Raw genomic sequence first — 22,285 nt, 5'->3', positions numbered from 1 at the left:
TTTTTTGTTTTCTTTTTCTTTTTTTTTTTTTTTTAAAAAAAAAAAAGGGAACCAACAATGCTTTTTGAATTTAGGAAGGGAAGACCTTCTCAAAGATTCTCTAAGTTCTCTTATTTACAATGAAAGTGTTGTTGTTGTGGTCTTCAGTCCTGAAACTGATTTGATGCAGCTCTCCATGCTACTCTATCCTGTGCAAGCTTCTTCATCTCCCAGTACCTACTGCAACCTACATCCTTCTGAATCTGCTTGGTGTATTCATCTCTTGGTCTCCCTCTACGATTTTTACCCTCCACGCTGCTCTCCAATACTAAATTGGTCATTCCTTGATGCCTCAGAACATGTCATACCAACCGATCCCTTCTTCTAGTCAAGTTGTGCCACAAACTTCTCTTCTCTCCAATTCTATTCAATACCTCCTCATTAGTTATGTGATCTACCCATCTAATCTTCAGTATTCTTCTGTAGCACCACATTTCGAAAGCCTCATTAGTTATGTGATCTACCCATCTAATCTTCAGTATTCTTCTGTAGCACCACATTTCGAAAGCTTCTATTCTCTTCGTGTCTAAACTATTTATCGCCCATGTTCCACTTCCATACATGGCTACACTCCATACAAATACTTTCAGAAACGACTTCCTGACACTTAAATCTATACTCGATGTTAACAAATTTCTCTTCTTCAGAAACACTTTCCTTCCCATTGCCAGTCTCCATTTTATATCCCCTCTACTTCGACCATCATCAGTTATTTTGCTCCCCAAATAGCAAAACTCCTTTACTACTTTAAGTGTCTCATTTCCTAATCTAATACCCTCAGCATCACCCGACTTAATTCGACTACATTCCATTATCCTCATTTTGCTTTTGTTGATGTTCATCTTATATCCTCCTTTCAAGACACTGTCCCTTCCGTTCAACTGCTCTTCCAAGTCCTTTGCTGTCTCTGACAGAATTACAATGTCATCGGCGAACCTCAAAGTTTTTATTTCTTCTCCATGAATTTTAATACCTACTCCAAATTTTTCTTTTGTTTCCTTCACTGCTTGCTCAATATACAGATTGAACAACATCAGGGAGAGGCTACAACCCTGTCTCACTCCCTTCCCAACCACTGCTTCCCTTTCATGCCCCTCGACTCTTATAACTGCCATTTGGTTTCTATACAAATTGTAAATAGCCTTTTGCTCCCTATATTTTACCCCTGCCACCTTCAGAATTTGAAAGAGAGTATTCCAGTCAACATGGTCAAAAGCTTTCTCTAAGTCTACAAATGCTAGAAACATAGGTTTGCCTTTCCTTAATCTAGCTTCTAAGATAAGCCGTAGGGTCAGTACAGTATTGCCTCACGTGTCCCAATATTTCTACAGAATCCAAACTGATCTTCCGCAAGTTCGGCTTCTACTAGTTTTTCCATTCATCTGTAAAGAATTCGCGTTAGTATTTTGCAGCCGTGACTTATTAAACTGATAGTTTGGTAATTTTCACATCTGTCAACACCTGTTTTCTTTGGGATTGGAATTATTATATTCTTCTTGAAGTCTGAGGGTATTTCGCCTGTCTCATACATCTTGCTCACCAGATGGTAGAGTTTTGTCAGGACTGGCTCTCCCAAGGCCGTCAGTAGTTCTAATGGAATGTTGTCTACTCCCGGGGTCTTGTTTCGACTCAGGTCTTTCAGTGCTCTGTCAAACTCTTCACGCAGTATCATATCTCCCATTTTATCTTCATCTACATCCTCTTCCATTTCCATAATATTGTCCTCAAGTACATCGCCCTTGTATAGACCCTCTATATACTCCTTCCATCTTTCTGCTTTCCCTTCTTTGCTTAGAACTGGGTTTCCATCTGAGCTCTTGATATTCATACAAGTGTTTCTCCTTTCTCCAAAGGTCTCTTTAATTTTCCTGTAGGCAGTATCTATCTTACCCCTAGTGAGATGAGCCTCTACATCCTTACATTTATCCTCTAGCCATCCCTGCTTAGCCATTTTGCACTTCCTGTCGATCTCATTTTTGAGACGTTGGTATTCCTTTTCGCCTGCTTCATTTGCTCCATTTTTATATTTTCTCCTTTCATCAATTAAATTCAATATTTCTTCTGTTACCCAAGGATTTCTACTAGCCCTCATCTTTTTACCTACTTGATCCTCTGCTGCCTTTACTACTTCATCCCTCAAAGCTACCCATTCTTCTTCTACTGTATTTCTTTCCCCCATTCCTGCCATTTGTTCCCTTACGCTCTCCCTGAAACTCTGTACAACCTCTGGTTTAGTCAGTTTATCCAGGTCCCATCTCCTTAAATTCCCACCTTTTTGCAGTTTCTTCAGTTTTAATCTACAGTTCATAACCAATAGATTGTGGTCAGAGTCCACATCTGCCCCTGGAAATGTCTTACAATTTAAAACCTGGTTCCTAAATCTCTGTCTTACCATTATATAATCTATCTGATACCTTTTAGTATCTCCAGGATTCTTCCATCTTTTATGATTCTCGAACCAAGTGTTAGCTATGATTAAGTTGTGCTCTGCGCAAAATTCTATCAGGCGGCTTCCTCTTTCATTTCTTAGCCCCAATCCATATTCACCTACTACGTTTCCTTCTCTCCCTTTTCCTACTACCGAATTCCAGTCACCCATGACTATTAAATTTTCATCTACCTTCACTATCTGAATAATTTCTTTTATTTCATCATACATTTCTTCAATTTCTTCGTCTTCTGCAGAGCTAGATGGCATATAAACTAGTACTACTGTAGTAGGCGTGGGCTTCGTGTCTGTCTTGGCCACAATAATGCGTTCACTATGCTGTTTGTAGTAGCTTACCCGCATTCCTATTTTTTTATTCATTATTAAACCTACTTCTGCATTACCCCTATTTGACTTTGTATTTATAACCCTGTATTCGCCTGACCAAAAGTCTTGTTCCTCCTGCCACCGAACTTCACTAATTCCCACTATATCTAACTTTAACCTATCCATTTCCCTTTTTAAAATTTCTAACCTACCTGGCCGATGAAGGGATCTGACATTCCACGCTCCGATCCATAGAACGGCAGTTTTCTTTCTCCTGATAACGACGTCCTCTTGAGTAGTCCCCGCCCAAAGATCCGAATGGGGGACTATTTTACCTCCGGAATGTTTTACCCAAGAGGACGCCATCATCATTAACCATACAGTAAAGCTGAATGCCCTCGGGAAAAATTACGGCTGTAGTTTCCCCTTGCTTTCAAGCATTCGCAGTACCAGCACAGCAAGACCGTTTTGGTTAGTGTTACAAGGCCAGATCAGTCAATCATCCAGACTGTTGCCCCTGCAACTACTGAAAAGGCTGCTGCCCCTCTTCAGGAACCACGCGTTTGTCTGGCCACTCAACAGATACCCCTCCGTTGTGGTTGCACCTACGGTACGGCTATCTGTATCGCTGAGGCACGCAACCCTCCCCACCAGCGGCAAGGTCCGTGGTTCATGGGGGGGAGGGGGGGGGGGGATGAAAGTGTTATGGCACACTATTGCTCTGTTACTGTGATTCTGGGACTTCTCAGGAGGACTGACCAACCAAGCTCTCTTTGATGAATGAGGGTATGTACTACTTGACAGTACATCCTGTCTGATAAGACCATTCCATAGGGATCCCACGGGATGCTATGGAAAAATATGTCAACCCAGGCAGAACCCTGCATGCCTGAGCAAGCCTTATACAACTAGGGGGCAGCAGGTGCCCTATAGGTTGCCCACTATAGACTGTTTTACCTCAATAGCCATTCACCTCATCAGCCTGTAGCACACTTTGAGGTTGAGCGTTCTTCTTACACAGGTGTGTACCTTTCCCACAATCCAGACAGTGAAGCCAAGGCCCCCATTTTGTGAAACACACAACAATCCACTGCGAGGCCACATGGTATTCGTTGAAGCACACCCAGAGCTTATGGTAACAGAGCAGCACTTACCAGCCCGCAGCTCATGAACCCAGAGTCACCAAGCCCATACCCAGCAAATGAATGCTGAACCCTAGGGGAGGAGACTTGAACTTGTGATCTTTGCCTTTCATGGGCAAGTGCTCTACCGACTAAGCTAGCCAAGCATGATTCATGAACTGTCCTCAAAGCCTAATTTCCAACCGTACCTCATCTCCTACCTTCCAAATTTCACAAAAGTTCTCCTGCAAAACTTGCAGGTCTTGCTCTCCTGGAAGAAAGGATATTGTGGAGACAAGGCTTAGCCACAACCAGAATAAGTTTTTCACTCTACAGTGCAGCGTGTGCTGATATGAAACTTCCTGGAAGAGCAAAACTGTGTGCCGAACTAAGACTCGAACTCAGGACCTTTGTCTTTTGTGAGCAACTGCTCTACCGATTAAGCTACCCAACCATGACTCTATAATTTTACAATCTTTATGTATTTTACTATTTATATTCTATGTTTCACACTTTTAATATTTCAACATATTAATTCAGTTTTAGTTACTTTACTTCCACTTTTATAATATACTATTTTATCCCTTTTAAAGTTTTAGACATCCATTGGTCTACATTTTTTTAATATTTTAATGAAACTTTTTTCACATAATTGATTTTTTCCAATATTAGTAAAACACCCTCTTTAATTTAAACTACAGTTTAAATGCAGAACTTGGAGCAACATAATTAGAGGTAAAAAAGGTAACACTTATGTCTGACTGCTACGAGGATGGAACACTACCAATTGTATTTATAAAACAATTACCATAGCTAAGAAAGGAAATGGGGATGATTGTTCAAATTATAGAATATTAGCATTACTAATACACGATTCAAAACTTCTAATCAGTACTGTTAAGGGAATATTAGAAGTTAAAAACCCAACATCTAGGACGAGACCAATTTTCGATTTATGAAATGAAAAGGAACCAGGCAAGCTATAACAGCACTATGAAGAACTGAGATGAACAATAAAACTTATGCCATACTCATGGACCTCAAGAAGGCTTTTGATTAAGTGGACTGGAAGATACTGTTTGGAAAACTGTATAAAACTGGAATAGACTGGAGAGAGAAGAGACTGATTCTCAATCTCTATACAAAAACATAGATGTCCATGAAACTAGAAAGAGACTAGGATAAGAAGAGGTAGCCAACAAGACTGCCCTCTCTCTCCATATTAATTTAATTTATTTATAGAATATATAATACAGAAAATTAAAAGCAGTACCACAGTGATCAAAATTAATTGTAAATAAATACATTTCCTACAATTTGATGATGATATAATAGTCTTAGCAGATTCTGAAAACAACTTCACCTATGTGTTAAAAATTTTGTGTGAGGCCTTGGATATCCACAAACTGAAAATAAACACAAATAACACTAAAATAATGGTAACAGGTACATCAGACAGACAAGTAAGAGCAATCATTAAGATAGGAAATAAAATGCTAATACAAGTAAATGAATTCTGCTATTTGGGAAGTAAAATAGCAGATGCACAAGTATAATGGATATTAAGGGGAGTTAGACTAGAAAATTTTTTTTCACATTTTTGGATTTTTATCTCATTATAAGATTTGCAATTTTTTGAATAAACTTTCTGTTGCATTTTCCCCTAAATCTCAGAAACCAGTTTGAATAGAGTATTAAAATTTTAAGGGAGTAATAACACACATATCTTGAGTCTACTGAACTAAAAGAAGAACATAATGTTATGTATAATTAAAATTGTTTAGGATAACATACAGAAAAGTACACAAAATTTTAACCGTGTAGTTAAAGAATTGTATTTCCGAAAGCAGAGGCTGAAATGCAATTATTGTAGCTCAGTAGACTCAGAACATACAGTTTAATGTCCTGTAAAAGTTTCATATCAATGGCTACAGTGGTTTCTGAAATAAAGGGAAGCCAAGTCACTAAATTTAACATTGTCAGGATAGGGCATTCCAACTCCCCTTAAAATGAAAACTACAATGGCTAAAGAAGCCTTCAGTAAACAAGAGTAGCCTTCATTTAACAATGCACAACCACCTTCATAAAGAAATAAGGAATAAATTCAACAATACCTTTCCTTGGAAAATTTTAAACTATAAGATTGACAATGGGGGAAACAACAAAAGAGAAAAATCGGAAGCAACAGTTATGCAGATGTGGAGAATCAGATAAAAGTGCACTTATGGTTTTGGTTGCTTCTCTGCTGCACTGCAGTTGACTGCTATTTGTGTGGCATGTGGTGGGCAATGACCACAATAAATGGTGTTGGTCACTTTTCTGCTGCATTGCAGTTGACTGCTATTTGTGTGGCAAATGGTGGGCAATGGCCACAATAAATAACAACTCTGATGATTAGACAAGATGGTGGCAGCAATGAGAATACAGCATCGATAAACATCATCATGATGTGGAGTGTATGAAATTACATGGAGGCACAATTAAATATATTGTGCAGAACATTGTCATATAAAACAGATATTCTGCAAAATTTTAACTGTACTCTTAGGTTCTGGCATAACCACAACCTTGGAAACTGGGACTTTTTGAAAATATGCCACAAAGATTTTGAATTGATCACTGAGCTACGGTACAGAGCAATCCATCACCAAAGCCAGTTTTCCTCTAGTCACATTTGTTGGCTTCGCTAACTCACAAACAAACTATAACAGTGAAATATGAAACAATTTTCAAGAAATCCTGTCATATTCCAAGAAACACACAATACAAGAAATACATACAAAAACCAATATAATAATCCATAATAGCCAGATCTATAATCATCAGCCCCATGGTATCCATGTCAAAAACGTAAGTAATTAATTTGTATCTTCTGCTAAAACAAGTCATCAGATTCAGCTTCAGCAATTCTGACTGGCTACTGTACACTACCACCCTGATTAACTATGACCAATGGAAATGAACTGCCAACAGCAGCACACAGAAAAGACCCACTGAAGCTTTGATTGGAGAAGAGTCAGAAACAAATTATGAATTAAAAGAAAATCTAATTAACAAACACTAAAATATATTAATGAGAAGTGAACTTTGATTAACATAATCCAGATAAGAAAGACTAAATTAACTGAACACGTAATTTGATATAACGACTTCATAAAAAACCATCTTAGAAAGAAAAATTATGGGAAAATAATTAAGAGGGAGGCATGGAACATTCATATTACAAAGTGTTATCAGTTGAATAAACTGCTGCAACTACAGCCAAATGGTAAAGATGGTGAGGGAGAGAGAAGAATGGCTTCATCAACAGGGCTTGCTGCTCCTCAACTGCCAGATAAATAGGAGAATTATCTTAGCTTGAGAGGTATACAGATGGATGGAAAGGATGTCCGGTCCGCTTACCTTCTAAACATGTTAAATAAGGTTGTTGACAGCTTCTTTATTAAGTGACACCTTTCACTAAACTTTTAGGAAGTGCTTCCATTGCCTCAGGTGTAAATGCCCCAGCCTCATGAGTCAAACATTAGCATCACATGGAAAAAGTCAAACAGGATAGTTCCACAAGGGCTTGAAGTGCACTCCTGATTATGAGTCCAATGAGCTTACCACTGCATCACCTCATTTTTATGACAGAATTCTTATTTTCTAGGTTTGCATGGACACAGCAACCTTCAATAATAAAATAAAACTTTAATTTTAGTTATAGTTCTCAGAAGGAGTATGTACATACAAATTCTCTTCTAGCCAAGAAATAACACCCTATGAAACAGGCACACACTGGTAGATCATAAGTGAAGTGTTAGAAACTGGAACAGGATCAATGTTTCAATTTTCTTCATGGCAGAGGAGACTGCATACTGGAGCAACAACACAATTAAATGACAACATAAGAATATGGAGGTAATATCGCCAGGCATGACTTAAACATGTACTGTTCATTTCTATGTCTGTAGCTATACTCCAACACTTATAAGCAGGAAATTCAGCACCAAGTAAGGTTATGGAAATGCCTCAAGGCAGTCAAATTGTAGAATGTCTTTTTCTTTTTTCTTAATTTTTTAATTTTTTATATCGCTTACAAAGAATATAATGAAAAACTATAACCTTAATGAAACTTCCTGGCAGATTAAAACTGTGTGGTTCACCAGAAATCAAACACAGATCTTTTGCCTTACACTGACAATGTTATTAACTGAGCTATCCATGCATGATCTGCTCTCACAACTTCCATTCCTCCAGTACCTCTCTCCTAACACCCCCCAACCCCCAATCCAGAAACAACTTTAATGTTTCAAAACATTGCATTTCAATATCCTTGTTAATATTGTGATAAAATTCTGTGAATCTTTCAAGCAACTTTAAAGGCTAAATTAATTTTCCTCCTATACAAGATATGTATCAAAGTTGATAAACTGTTTCTTAACCTGATGTTTACAACCTGCATAGACAGTTTTTTTCATTGTACATCGCATGTAAACTTGTTTATACTTGTACTTGACATTTCCCTTAGATCTCCAATAAAACGCTTAACTAAAAACGTGTACAATGAAAGGTTAAGCAGCACACCTCAAAAACAGCAATCTTTGCAAAAAAGTTGTATAAAAAGTTCATTACTTAAGCTTACTTCCAGTACAGATATAAAAGCTGATGACAGATCTGCCATTTCTCTGATACACTTGTTATCTACAAAAGGCCTAATTCTGAATTTTGATGAACGCACTAGAGCAATAATAGATCTACTGCAATGTGAATCGGTAATATTGTCAGCAATGTCAATTATGATGCTATGTGAAAGTTCATTTTAGACTTGAGGTTACCTGACCAATCAGTCCTGTTTGTGTCACTGCAAATTTAAATAAATATGGAGTGAAAAGATTCAGAAACTTAAGACAAAATGTGAATTTGTCTCAAAACTGAATGAAACTTCTTAATACTCAGCAACCAGTGTTTAGTACACATTAACTACAAAGCTTTTGTATCAGAAATCATGAATGTATTCAATGAATGTTTTCCTTTCATAACAGTCTGTGGCAAATCTAATACAAAAACTCAGGTATAACTGAAGTCATCAAGATGTCTAGCATCAGAAAGAGGAACTTTCGCATGGAAGCAAAGACCAACTGTGATACAGAGTTTCTCATACATGTAAACAAATACAAAAGAATATTTGGAAAACTTATTAAACAACCAAAGCAAATGGCAAACAGTAAGCTCATCTCAAATGCCATAAACAAATCAAAAACCGTATTGCAGATTGTCACAACTCAAGTAGGTACCAAGAAAACTGCTGATTTTAACCCTAAATTAGAAACTGATTTGGAAACTGTTACGGACACCAAACAGATCTGTGCAGAACTACATAGGCACTTTATAATTTCAGATAAAATTACTGATTTGACCTCCACCTCAAAGATGGCTACATCAGTACCTCCATCCATATCAAACCTACTAACTACCAGCAATACCTCCACTTCGACAGCTGCCACCCGCTCCATACCAAGAAGTCCCTTCCATACCGCCAAGCCACCCATGGTCATCGCATCTGCAGTGATGAGCGGTCCCTCTCGAAATATATCGATGGTCTCACTGAAGCCTTCACAGACCGTAATTATCCCTCCAACCTTGTACAAAAACAAATGGCTGATCTTTCCAGTCTACCACCACCTTCCAAAGTCCTACCGTCCACCCACAGAGGAGCATTCCCCTCGTAACTCAGTCTTGCCAGGCCTGGAGCAACTGAATTACATACTCCGCCAGGATTTCGATTACCTCTCATCATGCCCTGAAATGAGAAATGTCCTGCCCACTATCCCTCCCACTCCTCCCACAGTGTTATTCCGCTGTCCACCAAACCTGTACTCCTCCATCCCTACAAAACCCCTGCTCCTGATCCCTTACCTCTAGGTTCATACCCCTGTAATAGACCTCCCACCACCATCTACTCCAGTCCAGTCACAAACATCACCTATCCCATCAAGGGCAGGACTACCTGTGATCTACAAGCTAAGCTGCAACCACTGTGCTACATTCTGTATGTGGGCATGACAACCAACAAGCTATCTGTCCACATGAATGGCCACCCACAAACTGCGGCCAAGAAACAAGTGGACCACTCTGTTGCTGAGCACGCTGCCAAACATGACAACCTTCATTTTTCTGAATTGTGCATGTGGGAACTTTCCTTGCAGTATATCCTACATTCTCGTAACCCTACTGGACTCAACCTTCATTAGTCATTGTCCTCACCCATCCAGCCTCTTCCCTGTTCCCATTCCAGCACTACACAGCCGTCATTCCACCAAGACAACAAGTCTTTTTACTTCCCTCCTTTTCCACTTCCCCACTTCTCTCCTTTTCCACTCCCCCACCCCACTCCCCATCTCTCCCCTGCCCACCATATATCCTTCCTACTGCACATAGCTGCCCCATCCTCTCTCCATCTCGTCCCTGTGTGCTCCCCAGAGCACTGCACTGTCTGCCACCCTTACCCTACTATCCCCGCCCCAGGCTCCTCCTTACCCCCACCCAGTCAACACTCTCATCATGCACTGGTGCTGCTGCTCGCAGTGTGGCTTCAGTTGCCTGAGACTGCAGTCATGTGTGTGTGAGCTGCATTTGCATGAGTATGTGTGCGTTTGCGTGTGTTGTCTATTTTTGACAAAGGCCTTATTGGTCCAAAGTTTTATTTGTGACAGTCTTTTTGTTGTTCCTATCTGTGAGTCAGCATCTCCACTGCACGGTGAGTGGCAACTTTCGTTTTTCATAATATTGTTACATTCCATCATGGGTTTTCCATTGTTTGATTTCTCCACTCCTCATATAAATTCCGGTACAATGCAATACAGATCCGTAGAATTTAAATTTACTCTTGATTTCTGTCATGATGTGGCTAACATCTTAAATCTGTGGGCTGCGATAAAATTCCAACAAAAGTAACACTAGCAATGTCATAATATTGCATCCCAACTCCGCCATGTCATAAATCAATTGTTTGACGAGGGCTGCTTTTCCGGCATGTTAAAATAAGCGGAAGTTTGATCTATCCACAAAAGGACAGACAAGATGAGAATTTCTGCCCAAATATTATCAATTTTTTTAATTAAATATTTGTGCAAACAGTGTGTAATCAACCAGAAAAATATAACAACTGGAAGAAGATACAAGCAGACATATCCCAGGGATCCATACTAGGTCCATAACATAAACAACATGCCATGTACAACAACACTGAAACAATTCTGTATGCAGATGACTCAACAGCAGAAACACACTGTGAAGACAATGAAGTACTAGCACAGAATCCAAAACAAGCCCTTCAAGAACTTGAAACTTGGATAAATAATAATGCTATGAAACTGCACATTACAAAAATATCTACTGTATATTTCAGGACCAAACAAACTTTGAAAATAAATCACAGTTAAAATCCAAGGACGAAGACCTGATCACTGCAAGCTCTGTTAAATTTCATGGAGTTACTACAAAGTTAGTTTCATGTTCCATAGATCATTTTGCACAATAGATTTTAATGATGTAGAAAGAGTCATTTTACATTCACATCACAAATTAATTTGTACATTCTGAATATTTATAAGGTTTTTTTTCCCTCCCCTCCCCCCTCCAAAAAGGATAAAGATATACAGCCAAAACTTGTCATTGAGTAATCATGTGGATTGCTGAGTGAAGCGATCAAACAGTTTTGTTTATGCAACAAGAGCCAAAATAATGTAACTGACTTAGCTGTTAAGAAAATTGTTTATCATGCTTATTTTATTTCAGTTGTTAGACACAAAATAACTTTTTGGGTGTTGAAAAAGGAAATCCCTTCAGAATGTTCTAGCTACAGAAAAAAAAATCATCTGAATTATGACAGAAACAAACAATAGCCAACCATGCAAACCATTACTCAAAAATCTTGACTTAATAACAATTTCTTGTATCTTTATACACAAACACTGCTCCTTGAGCTGAAAAACCCAGAACATTTCGAAGAAAGACATGATTACGACAATGTTGTAACTGATAATTTACATATGCTAGTACTTTTAACGATCATTTTCTAAATGTAGCAGCAGAAATAGGATTAGGTAAATGGTTCAGTCAAGAAGCAAGAGAATATATTAAAAATGTCATTCGACAAAACTTCAAACAACTAGAAGTAGCACCAACATCTTTCACTGAAATTAAGAGAACTATAAAAATTCTAAAAATAAAATCGTTGATGGAATTTCAAACAGAGTTCTGAAAAGTTTTTATAACTTAATAACTCATGTTCTTAGTGATACATATAACACACACCACTAGCACAAGGAATGTTTCCAGACAGATTAAAATATGCAATTGTTAAACGTCTTTATAAGAAAGGTGACAAGAAAGACTTAAATAATTATCGTCTAATTTCCTTACTGACATGTCTTCCAAAATATTCAAAACAGTAATTTTTAGGGGGAAACAATTTACTTAGAATATCACACTTTGGATTCCAGGAGGTTTGCTCAATTGAAAATGTTATTAATACAGTCACTCACTAAATATTACAAGCCTTAAACAATAAAATGTTGCCACTTGGAACTTTTTTATGATCATTCCAAGGTGTTTTATTGAGTAGATTATGTTACATACAACTGGTCTGATCACACGTAACAAACAAAATGCAAACTGTTGTGCAGAATAATTCAAACAATGTTGGAAGAGTAGAAAATTTTAGTAACTAAGAAGAAATCATAAAGAATGTCCAACAGCATTCATTTAGTTGCACTGCTATTTCTTATATATGTGAATGATGTTCCACTTAACATTCAACAAGTAGAATTGGTACTTTTGGCAGAAAATATTTGTGTTATAATATACCTCACTATAGAGAAGGCAATAGCAGAGATGGTTAACGATGCTTTTCAAAGATTATTATGTGGTTGTCTGAAAAATGACTCTCCCTAAATTTTGAGAAAACATGCTATATTCAATGCTGTTACTAAATAGTTGTACCAATAAGTGCAGTAGCACATAAACACATGTCAGTAAACAGGGTAGAATGCTAACTGTTAAGTTTACACTCATGCAGTCATCATTGTTCGTCATGAACAGCCAGCAGCCGTTTGTCTCAGCTTAGTCAAGCTCCAGCTGCCACTAATGACACACCAGAAGTGTAGCAAGTTACTTATTTAGCTTTCTCTATGAGCCTCCATAGCTTAATTCTTAAATTCCTTGTGTGGTTTTGTATTTAAGAGGAGCAGTTTTGCATTTTAGTAACTGTGAATTGTAGATTCATGGAGTCTGCAGTGCAATTGTCATTTCTTTTGACCAGCCAGCTAAACATCTCAGTAACATGGTGGCTTCCATGGATGACACATCAGGAGAGTAGGAAGTTACACATTTAGGTTTCCCTGTGTGCTGTTATATTTAATTCTTACATGAGTAGTACTAGGATGGATAGGAAGTGTGCATACTGTGCGAGTACACAGGAGTAGCTGGCCAAAGTTCGCAAACAGCTGAAGGTGCTTGTGGCCATTCCCATCTGTCTTCAGGCTGCTACCTCAAGATGTAGTGGTGGCTGAGAATCTGGTGCATCACATTGGACATCTCAGGTGTTGCTTGTTTAGCCCATACACTCAGCTGCCAAGGCACTTTGCAGTATCCCCGACGTGAGGATCCGCACTCCCCATAGGATGGGTGACAGGTTGTAACACATTCATATCGCTTGAGTTAGACAGTCAACCCAGAGGCTGGTTGCCTGGCCTCGCCCATTCACTCCATGAGCAGACAGCAGTGTCTGAGCAGGCACACAGGGTTAGGAGATTGTTAATTATCAGTGTCTCCAATGTTAGGCGCATAATAGTGTCCCGGATCTCTACTGTTAGGTGCATTATGGAGCCCTTATGGAAATACCATCCAGGGTTGGAAAGAAGTCCAATGTGGGCTGCTGGAGGGCCTCATCCGAGATGTGGAGGAGGCCCTGCCTGCAGCTGTTGAGGGTGTACAGTGCAGTTGTCCGCAAGTTGTGGCTCACATTGGCACCAACGATGTCTGTCGCTTGGGTTCTGAGGCCAACCTCTGTTCGTATGGGCAACTGGCAGAACTGGTGAAGACTGCCAGCCTTGCTCGTGGGATGCAAGCAGACACAATTTGCAACAACACACTGTAGCAGGACGCTCTCCTCTAGCATTGCTTTTTCTCAACAGTAGTTGTAGATACCAATATTATTTTTAGAGTTTTGGACAGGTCAATATTATCTCAGTCGCTTTTCTAAAAACTTTCATATAATTTTATACACAGTATGTTATATTTCAAACTAAAATTTATGAAAATGAATTACTTTATAAAATGTTTTAGTCTCGATGTTATAATCGATAAGTACTAGTTCTGAATGTACAGTTAAAAGTATTTTTTTGGAAACATTTGAAATTACGAACAACTGGCACACTTAAAATTTCTATTACTAATTATGCAATATTGTACTGTTGACTACATTTATTTCTGGATCCATTTACGAAATAATAATCAAAAGTAATAATGCAACGAAACTAGAAGAAATTAATTTGTTTCGAAAAATTGTAAACCCTTTGGAATATGGTTATTTCTGCAGAGTGTGAAAGTTGTAGCATGCTTTTGATGTGATTGGACGTATTTCTGTATTTTATGCGAACAATGTAATTTCGGCTTTGTTATTGTGAAAAATCAAAAGATTATATGATATACTAAAATGTCAAAAAATTTATTTACGTAAAAACAAAAATTCTTCAAATTTCATTAGACCAATTCAACCATGTGCATCTAAAATGTGACATTTTCAGCTTCAAGAATCAGACCCCTAGACAAGAAGAACTGGAGCCAACTATACATGAAAAGCTAAGTAAACTAGAAAGTTTACTGTAATCTTCGCTCCTCTCAAATCTACATAAAAGACTAATGTAGACAATAGATGGAATAAGGAAAGAGGGAGGAGATTACAAGCTTCACAACCTGACAAAAAAAGTATTCTTAACAAAGTTCCCGAATTTACTGCTATTCAGGAAAGTTGTCACACTCAAATTATTCTCGGAACCGAAAGCTGGCTGAATCACGAGGAAGAAAATGCCAAAATATTTAGATAGGCATGGAACTTATATCGTAAACAGAGATTGGATGTCAGAGCAGGGGGAGTATTCACTGCAGTCGACAAAAATATTGTGTCTATCAAGGTCAAAACTGAGTCTGACTGTGAAGTTATCTAGATGTGAGTAACAAGTCTAGGCAAACTCAAGTTAATTATTGGATGTTTTATTGGCCTCCCAATTCGACTGTGAAAGTTTTAGAATTATTCAAAGAAAGTCTACACTGAGCAGAGCGGAAATATCTAGATCATACAATATTAGTTGGAGGCAACTTTAACATATCCAGGATAGACTGGAATGTCTATGGATTCATTTCGAATGGTATGGGCAAGCAGTCTTGTGGAGTAATTATGACCACATGTTCCAAAATCTATCTCAAACAGTTAGTTTGACAGCTTACACACAATGAAAACATTTTAGACCTTGAAGCTATAAACAGGCCTGACCTTATTGACAATGTCAGTATAGAGACAGGGATTAGTGATCAAGATGTCACCACAGTGACAATGCCTACAGAAGTTTATAAATTCATCAAGAAGGGTAGGACAGTACTTTTGCTAGAAAGAGCAGGTAAGTAGTTGTTAGCATTCCACTTAGGCAATGAATGGATACCATTTAGTTCCAATATAATGGACATCTAGAGGAATTATGGGAAAAATCAAACTGACTGTAAACTGGCTCTGGAGAAGTGTGTGTCAAGTAAATGGATTAAGGACAAAAAAGGGCCCACAGTGATTTAATAAAAAAAAAAAAAAAAAAAAAAAAAAAATCGGTAAATGTTGAAGAAGCAGAGATTGTTGCACTCTCCATTAAAAAAAAGTGCAAATGTTAACAGGCAAAAGTTAGCAGAAACTTGTGCACCTGTAAAAAGACAGATGCGTGAAGCATACAATAATTTCCACCATGATACCATAGCAAAATATCTTGCTGAGAAACCAAGAAAATTCTGGCCAGACACATGTAGCAATAGAAGACAGCAAAAAAGGAAAGCTGAAGTTTTAAATTTTGCTTTTAATAAATCATTCATGCAGGAGGATTGAACAAACATGCCATTGTTTGACCATCACACAGGCTCACATATGGACAACATAGTAATAGGTATCCCTGGTGTACAAAAGCAACTGAAAGAGTTGAAAACAAATAAGTCCCAATTCAGTTATACAGAGAGTATTCTACAGCAGTAGCCCCTTACTTATTTTGCATTTACCACAAAGCTCTCGTTCAGCACAAAGTCTCATGCAACTGGAAAAAAAGCATAGGTGACTCCTATTCTTAAGAAGAGTAAAAGAACAGACCTGCAAACATACAGGCCAATATCTTCAACTTGGTTTGCTGCATAATTCTTGAAAATATTCTCTATCTGAATACAATAAATTTCCTTGAGACAGAAAAACTTCTGTCAACAAATTAGTACAGATTTAGAAAGTATTACTTGTGTGAAACTCAGCTTGCTCTTTTCCCCCATGATATCTTGCAGACCATGGATGAAGGGCAACAGGCAGATCCATATTCCCAGTTTTCTGGAAAGCATTTGGCACTGTGATCCACCGCAGACTGTTAAGAAAGGTGCGAGCATATGGAACTGATGCACACAGTGAGCAGCACTCTACAGCTGTTTGCTAGTGATGCTGTGGCAAACAGGAAGGTGTCCTCATTGAGTGACTGTAGGAGGATACAATATCACTTAGACAAAGTTTCTCACTGGTGTGATGAATGGCAGCTCGCTCTACATGTAGAAAATTTTAAGTTACACAAATGGGTACAATGACAATCCCATAATGTTCGAATACAGCATTAGTACTGTGATATGTGGTACAGTCAAGTTGATTAAATATCTAGGTATAACATGGCAAAGCAATATAAAATGGAACGAGCATGTAAATATGGCGAAAGGGAAGGGAAATGGTCAACTTCAGTTTATTTGGAGAATTTTAGGATAGTGCAGCTTACCTATAAAGAAGATCAGCAATAGAACACTAGTGTGACCAATTCTCGAGTACTGCTCGAGTGTTTGGGATGCCCATCAGGTAGTATTAAAGGAAGACCTTGAAGCAATTCAGAGGCGGTCTGCTAGATTTGTTACTGGTAGGCTAAAGCAGCACGTAATTATTATGGGGACGTTCAACATGTGAGTATTACGGGATTGCTTTGTGAACTTAAATCAGAATTCCTGGAGGGAATACGGCATTCTTTTCTCGAAACACTAGTGAGAAAATGTAGAAAAATGGCACTTGCAGTCATCTACAGAACGATTCTCCTGCCACCGACATACATTTTGCGTAAGGACCTCGAAGACAAGAAAAATTAGAACTCGTATGGAGACATAGAGATGGCCATTGTTCCCTTGCTCTATTTGCAAGAAGAACAGAAAAGGTAATGACTAGTAGTGCCAGAATGTACTCTCTTCTGTGTACCATAATGTGGCTCGAGGAGTATGTATGTAGATATTTTTGGGTACCCATACTGATGAAAACTTTAACTAGAAGAAGCATAGTAATGAGCTTCCCAAATGATTAAATTCAGCTACTTTTTCTATTACTAATCTTGGAAACAAATCAATCAACCTCCTGACACATTTTGCATATTTTCATCCCCAATGTCTTATGGAATCATTTTCTGGGTTAACTTGCCACTCAGAAAGAAAGTACCGATTACACAAAAGTGAGCTGTAAGAATAATATGTGGTGTTCACATGCAGTTATGATGTGGGTAACTCTTCAAGGAGTTAGGTATTTTAATTGCACCATCACAATACATATATTTGCTAATGAAATTCATTATAAATAATCCATCACAAATTGAGGAGAACACTGATGTCCATACCTACAATACTATAGCAAAGAATGACATTCATGACTCATTATTGAAGCCGTCAGTGGCTCAGAAAGGAGTTCCGTATGCAGCAACAAATATTTTTGATCATTTGCCCAATAACATACTATGTCTGACAGGTAGCAAATTAAGTTTTAAATATAACCTAAAATAATTTCTTCTGGGCAACTCCTTCTATTCCATGGACGAATTTTTATTTACAAACTGGAAAAACCTCTGTTTCAAGTGTATCTGCATGGTAGGACTAAAATAATAATGTGTTCCTAATGATGATGCTAATCATGTACAAATATCCTGTAAAATGTTTTTTCCCACATCATTTTGATAAAAGAATCATTCAAATTATCTATGGAACATGTAACTAACTAAATATGAAACAAAGCACATTTCAGACTATATGTTGCCTTGTCCCTGACAAAGCCTACAAGGCTTTGATCTAAGCAATAAAATATGGTTGACGTTCATGCACAACAAGTCAAAAACTACAGATCCAAACATTGTAAAAGACTTAAAAAGCAAATGTTATTACAGTGTGAAATATTTTATAAATGAGGAAGACAAGTACCATTTTTACATTACAATCTCTGTGAATATACATATCTTGTTTTAATAGATGTAAGTGTTCTATTTACGTATAACCAAAACTGCAAAAGTAAACACTGAAAATGCTATAAAAGGAAATTTTATTAATGTGGAACATTTTAAGAAACAGGAAAACACGTAACAGCCATTTAGAGTTTTACACTGTAATCAATATGTATTTGTGTGTGGTTCTTTTTCACATATGTATATGTTCTTTATACATATTTATGTAGGTATACAACTGCACTCATTGACATGTCACCAACAATAAAGAATGGTTTCAACACTATTTTTAATTCTTAACAATAATTATTTCAGCTAATAATGAATTTGCACTTACCCTTTACTGAATTTTTTGAATGGTGGTCGAATGACTGCATGCTTACTGATAATGCAATGCCGGCCTGCCCGTACATTAGCTAAATCTCCTCTAATTATGGCATCAGATTGAACAATTACTTTTCCGCTCAGTACTATGTTTTGTGAGCCACACAAAACTGTTTGCCTGCTAACCTTGTTTCCTGATGCCTGAAAGTACAAGAGGTCTTATGTGAGGTACTGAAATACCTTTGAATGGACTTTAACTATATTATCTCTTAGTTGGCAGTATGTGTTATGTAGTGTCTCCACCATCCCTTTTAACTGTTCATATCTACAACAGTCTTCATTTTGTATTCAAATTCATTCATTAATTTTGCCAACTGCCAACCAAACTGTCACCTTCTAACCTAACTTAGATGACAGCCTGCACTACACATCCATCTGTCACCACAACCATCATCTCGAATATGGCCACTATCACACTCAAAACTTAGCCAGTAAGCCCGCATGCTTCTCTAATCTTCAAGCAAGTAGGTCATTGGAAAGAAATGGACATGTTATAAATCTGCATGTTACTTCATCCTAACAAAAAAGGGAACAAGTTCAAGAGGAAATTCGGCAAGAAGAAAAGTTAATATACAAGTTCAGAAGGCAAATGGTTGAATCTATAATGACTGATTGATTCATCTGTTGAACAATACACATTGTAAGGCTGTTGTCAAATGTTTATCAATATTTATTATAAAAATTATTTCTCTTACAGTTTTTATAGCTCATATACTTAGCCCTACTTTTCTAATAATGTAATACATAGTACAATGTTCATTAAGTTACTATCTATAGTTACTTTAAGAATACATTTAGAGTATAGAAACTATTATTTAGTGAATTTTTTTCGACTTTGGCTAAAGGTGTGGGATCATTTATGTCTTTTACTTCTTGTAGCAGTCTATTGCACAATTTTATTCCACGATATAATACACTATATTGAGATTTTCAATTGTTTCCTCTGATTATATCCAAAAAGGGCGTGGATTTTGTTTTATGGTCATGTAGAGGGATATTTGTGGTGTTCAGATTTAGAATTTTTCTTACACAGGGTGATTCATGAAGATATGCAAATATTTTAGTGTGTTATTCTACAAGTAAAACTAAAGAAAAAAGTTCATATAAACATAGGTCTACAAATGTTTACTTACGGAGTTACAGCTAGCAAAAGATTTTGCCTGAAATTTAGCAACTTCGCTACTGTGAAGCCATTGCAAAACTGTACGAAATTAAAGTAAAGCACAATTTCCATTTATTTTCTTGTTATTGATCTGGTGAATTTAATAAAACATGTCCCAGACATGTATATCTACAGCAGTTTTCCAGAACATCCAAAGAAGCAAAGACATAATTTTGTAATTTTTTTTATTTATTAACTACTTGGCACAACTTGTTTTTTAAATTCCAGACAACTGCACAAAGTTTTGAACAGAAGAAGTAGAGAATTTAATTTTGGAAAAATGATGGTAATAACATTAACTGAAACAGTATGAATGTGTCACATAATCTGCATTTATTAATACCATAGCACATGTGAATTCGTGTTAAACCGGAAAAAACAAAGCTTAGTGTTAAGGAAGTTGTACAGTGTACATACAAATTCACAATAAATATTAAAAAATGTCTCCATCGATTTCAAGGCATTTAGCTCCATGTGTATGAACAAATTTTGTTGCTTGTTTCAGTTCACAGGGTTGTTCTTAATTTTGTATATTGCATTCATAATACAAGCAAGTAATGCAGATACATGTGTGGGACATATTTCATTAGTCACCAAACCAGTAACAACAAAATAAATGTAAATCGTGCTTTACTTTAACCTCGTATAGTTCTGTGATGGCTTCATATTAGCGAAGTTGCTAAATTTCAGGCAAAATCTTTTATTAGCCGTAACCAAACATTTGCGGACCTATGTTTACATGAACTTTTTTCTTTAGTTTTACTTGTAGAATAACGTATCAAAATATTTGCATATCTTTGTGAATCACTCTGTGTACATTATGTTGTGATAGATGTATTCACACAGAACTATCAGAATTTCTAGTTTTTTTGAATAATTCTTTACAATGTGTATCTTGAAAATAGTCTGCATGTTCCCAGCACTTATTCCCCAAAATATTATCCCATAACTTATGATTGAATCCATATATCCAAAGTAGGCTACTTTGAGACATGAAATATGGACAAGGATTCGCAGAGCCTAACATGCTGATGATACCCTCTTTGAAAAACTTCCCACATATTCTGTCTACTTCCATTGACAAAAGTTTATACAGTTTGTCTTCTTCACATTTAACGTTAATCTTTTTTTTTCGATTGTGGTCGACTCAGTGCATTTCATTGGATTTTTCTGTTAAATGTTTTGAATTTTTGTCTGTAATCACTGTGATGCTGTCATTAGCACACAGTAGTTTTTCTCCATACCTGACTCTCTATGGGAAATTATTCATATATATGTAAAAAGGAATGGGAATGAATATTAAAGAAACAAGCTTTTATCACTGGACTTGCTCTTGGAGAACGAGTTGTATGTTGTGTATAAGCTATGAAAAGCTCTGACTTCAGCTACATGGTCACTCTATCCTTAATATTGTGAGAAACATCAGCATCCCAAACCGGACCTGCACAACATTATATTCCAAGCAGTAATTTATATTCACGGATTTAATCGCAAAAGTGATAAATTAACTTTTGATGGTAAAAACAAATTCTTTTAAAACATGATTTTTCTGTTTTTTCGTCTGTACACAGTGTCAGTAATTGAAATATTTAGAAACAACATCCTTGTCTTTTAACCGATTAGAAACTGACAGTTGCCCAAGTCACTGAGATGCAATGGAATAAGAAAACTACAGTAACACAGGACAGCCAAAATATTTACCGTTTCGACATATTCAGACTTGTTATAGTATGTATCTGTCAACTCCATTGTTGATGTTCGACTTCAGCAACACAACAAACACACAACCTTCACTTCGACACTATTTACAGTCTTCACTGTACACATATTTCGATTACAGGAATAATCGATCCATCGATGATCGCGATATTAATCGTGTATCATAAGTTGAGTCGATAGCGATCACAATGACAATAGTATCACCGTATGCATTATTTCACACGATTGACGATGGCCTGTTAGCCACAGTGACGTTGGTGTGTCAGCATATTGCTGCTACTGAACTGGTGCATGCACGAAACCAGTATGTTCCAAAATGTTACGAAAATTGATTTTTCTTCTGTTGAAGAGACACATGAAGGGTCAAGTATTTTGGAATTGGCTAGCCCTTGACGTAGCGACCATTTATATGTGTTAAAAGAAAAGAAAAAATTCCTTGACGTCTATATTTATGTGCTGCTCCATGACTCTGCTGTCAATATCTTTATTCTTGGCTTGTGTGTAACTTCTGTGTTTTTTTCTTACAGTAAATGTTTTTTTTTCGTATCCAGGGTGTAATTACAAAGCTAATAAAATGTTTTCTTGCCTTTAAATAATA

The 22,285-nt window shown here is 37.1% G+C and overlaps 1 protein-coding gene across 1 annotated transcript in view; it reads right to left on the bottom strand.

Moving 5' to 3' along the window:
* LOC124776305 (dynactin subunit 5) overlaps nucleotides 1-21,798 on the bottom strand; it is a 45,761-nt gene extending 23,963 nt beyond the window's left edge. Inside the window, exons 1-2 of the mRNA XM_047251237.1 lie at nucleotides 21,670-21,798; nucleotides 18,760-18,947 (exon numbers count right to left, since the gene is read on the bottom strand). Coding sequence (XP_047107193.1) covers nucleotides 18,760-18,947; nucleotides 21,670-21,717 — 236 coding nt within the window. The 5' untranslated portion in view covers nucleotides 21,718-21,798. The remainder of the gene's footprint in view (nucleotides 1-18,759; nucleotides 18,948-21,669) is intronic.
* Between the last annotated feature and the right edge of the window lie 487 nt (nucleotides 21,799-22,285).

Source organism: Schistocerca piceifrons, chromosome 1 (genome assembly GCF_021461385.2).
Source record: "Schistocerca piceifrons isolate TAMUIC-IGC-003096 chromosome 1, iqSchPice1.1, whole genome shotgun sequence".
Lineage (NCBI taxonomy): Eukaryota > Metazoa > Arthropoda > Insecta > Orthoptera > Acrididae > Schistocerca > Schistocerca piceifrons.
Note: the sequence above shows the minus strand (reverse complement) of the source record. Positions and strands in the feature narration are given on the sequence as shown.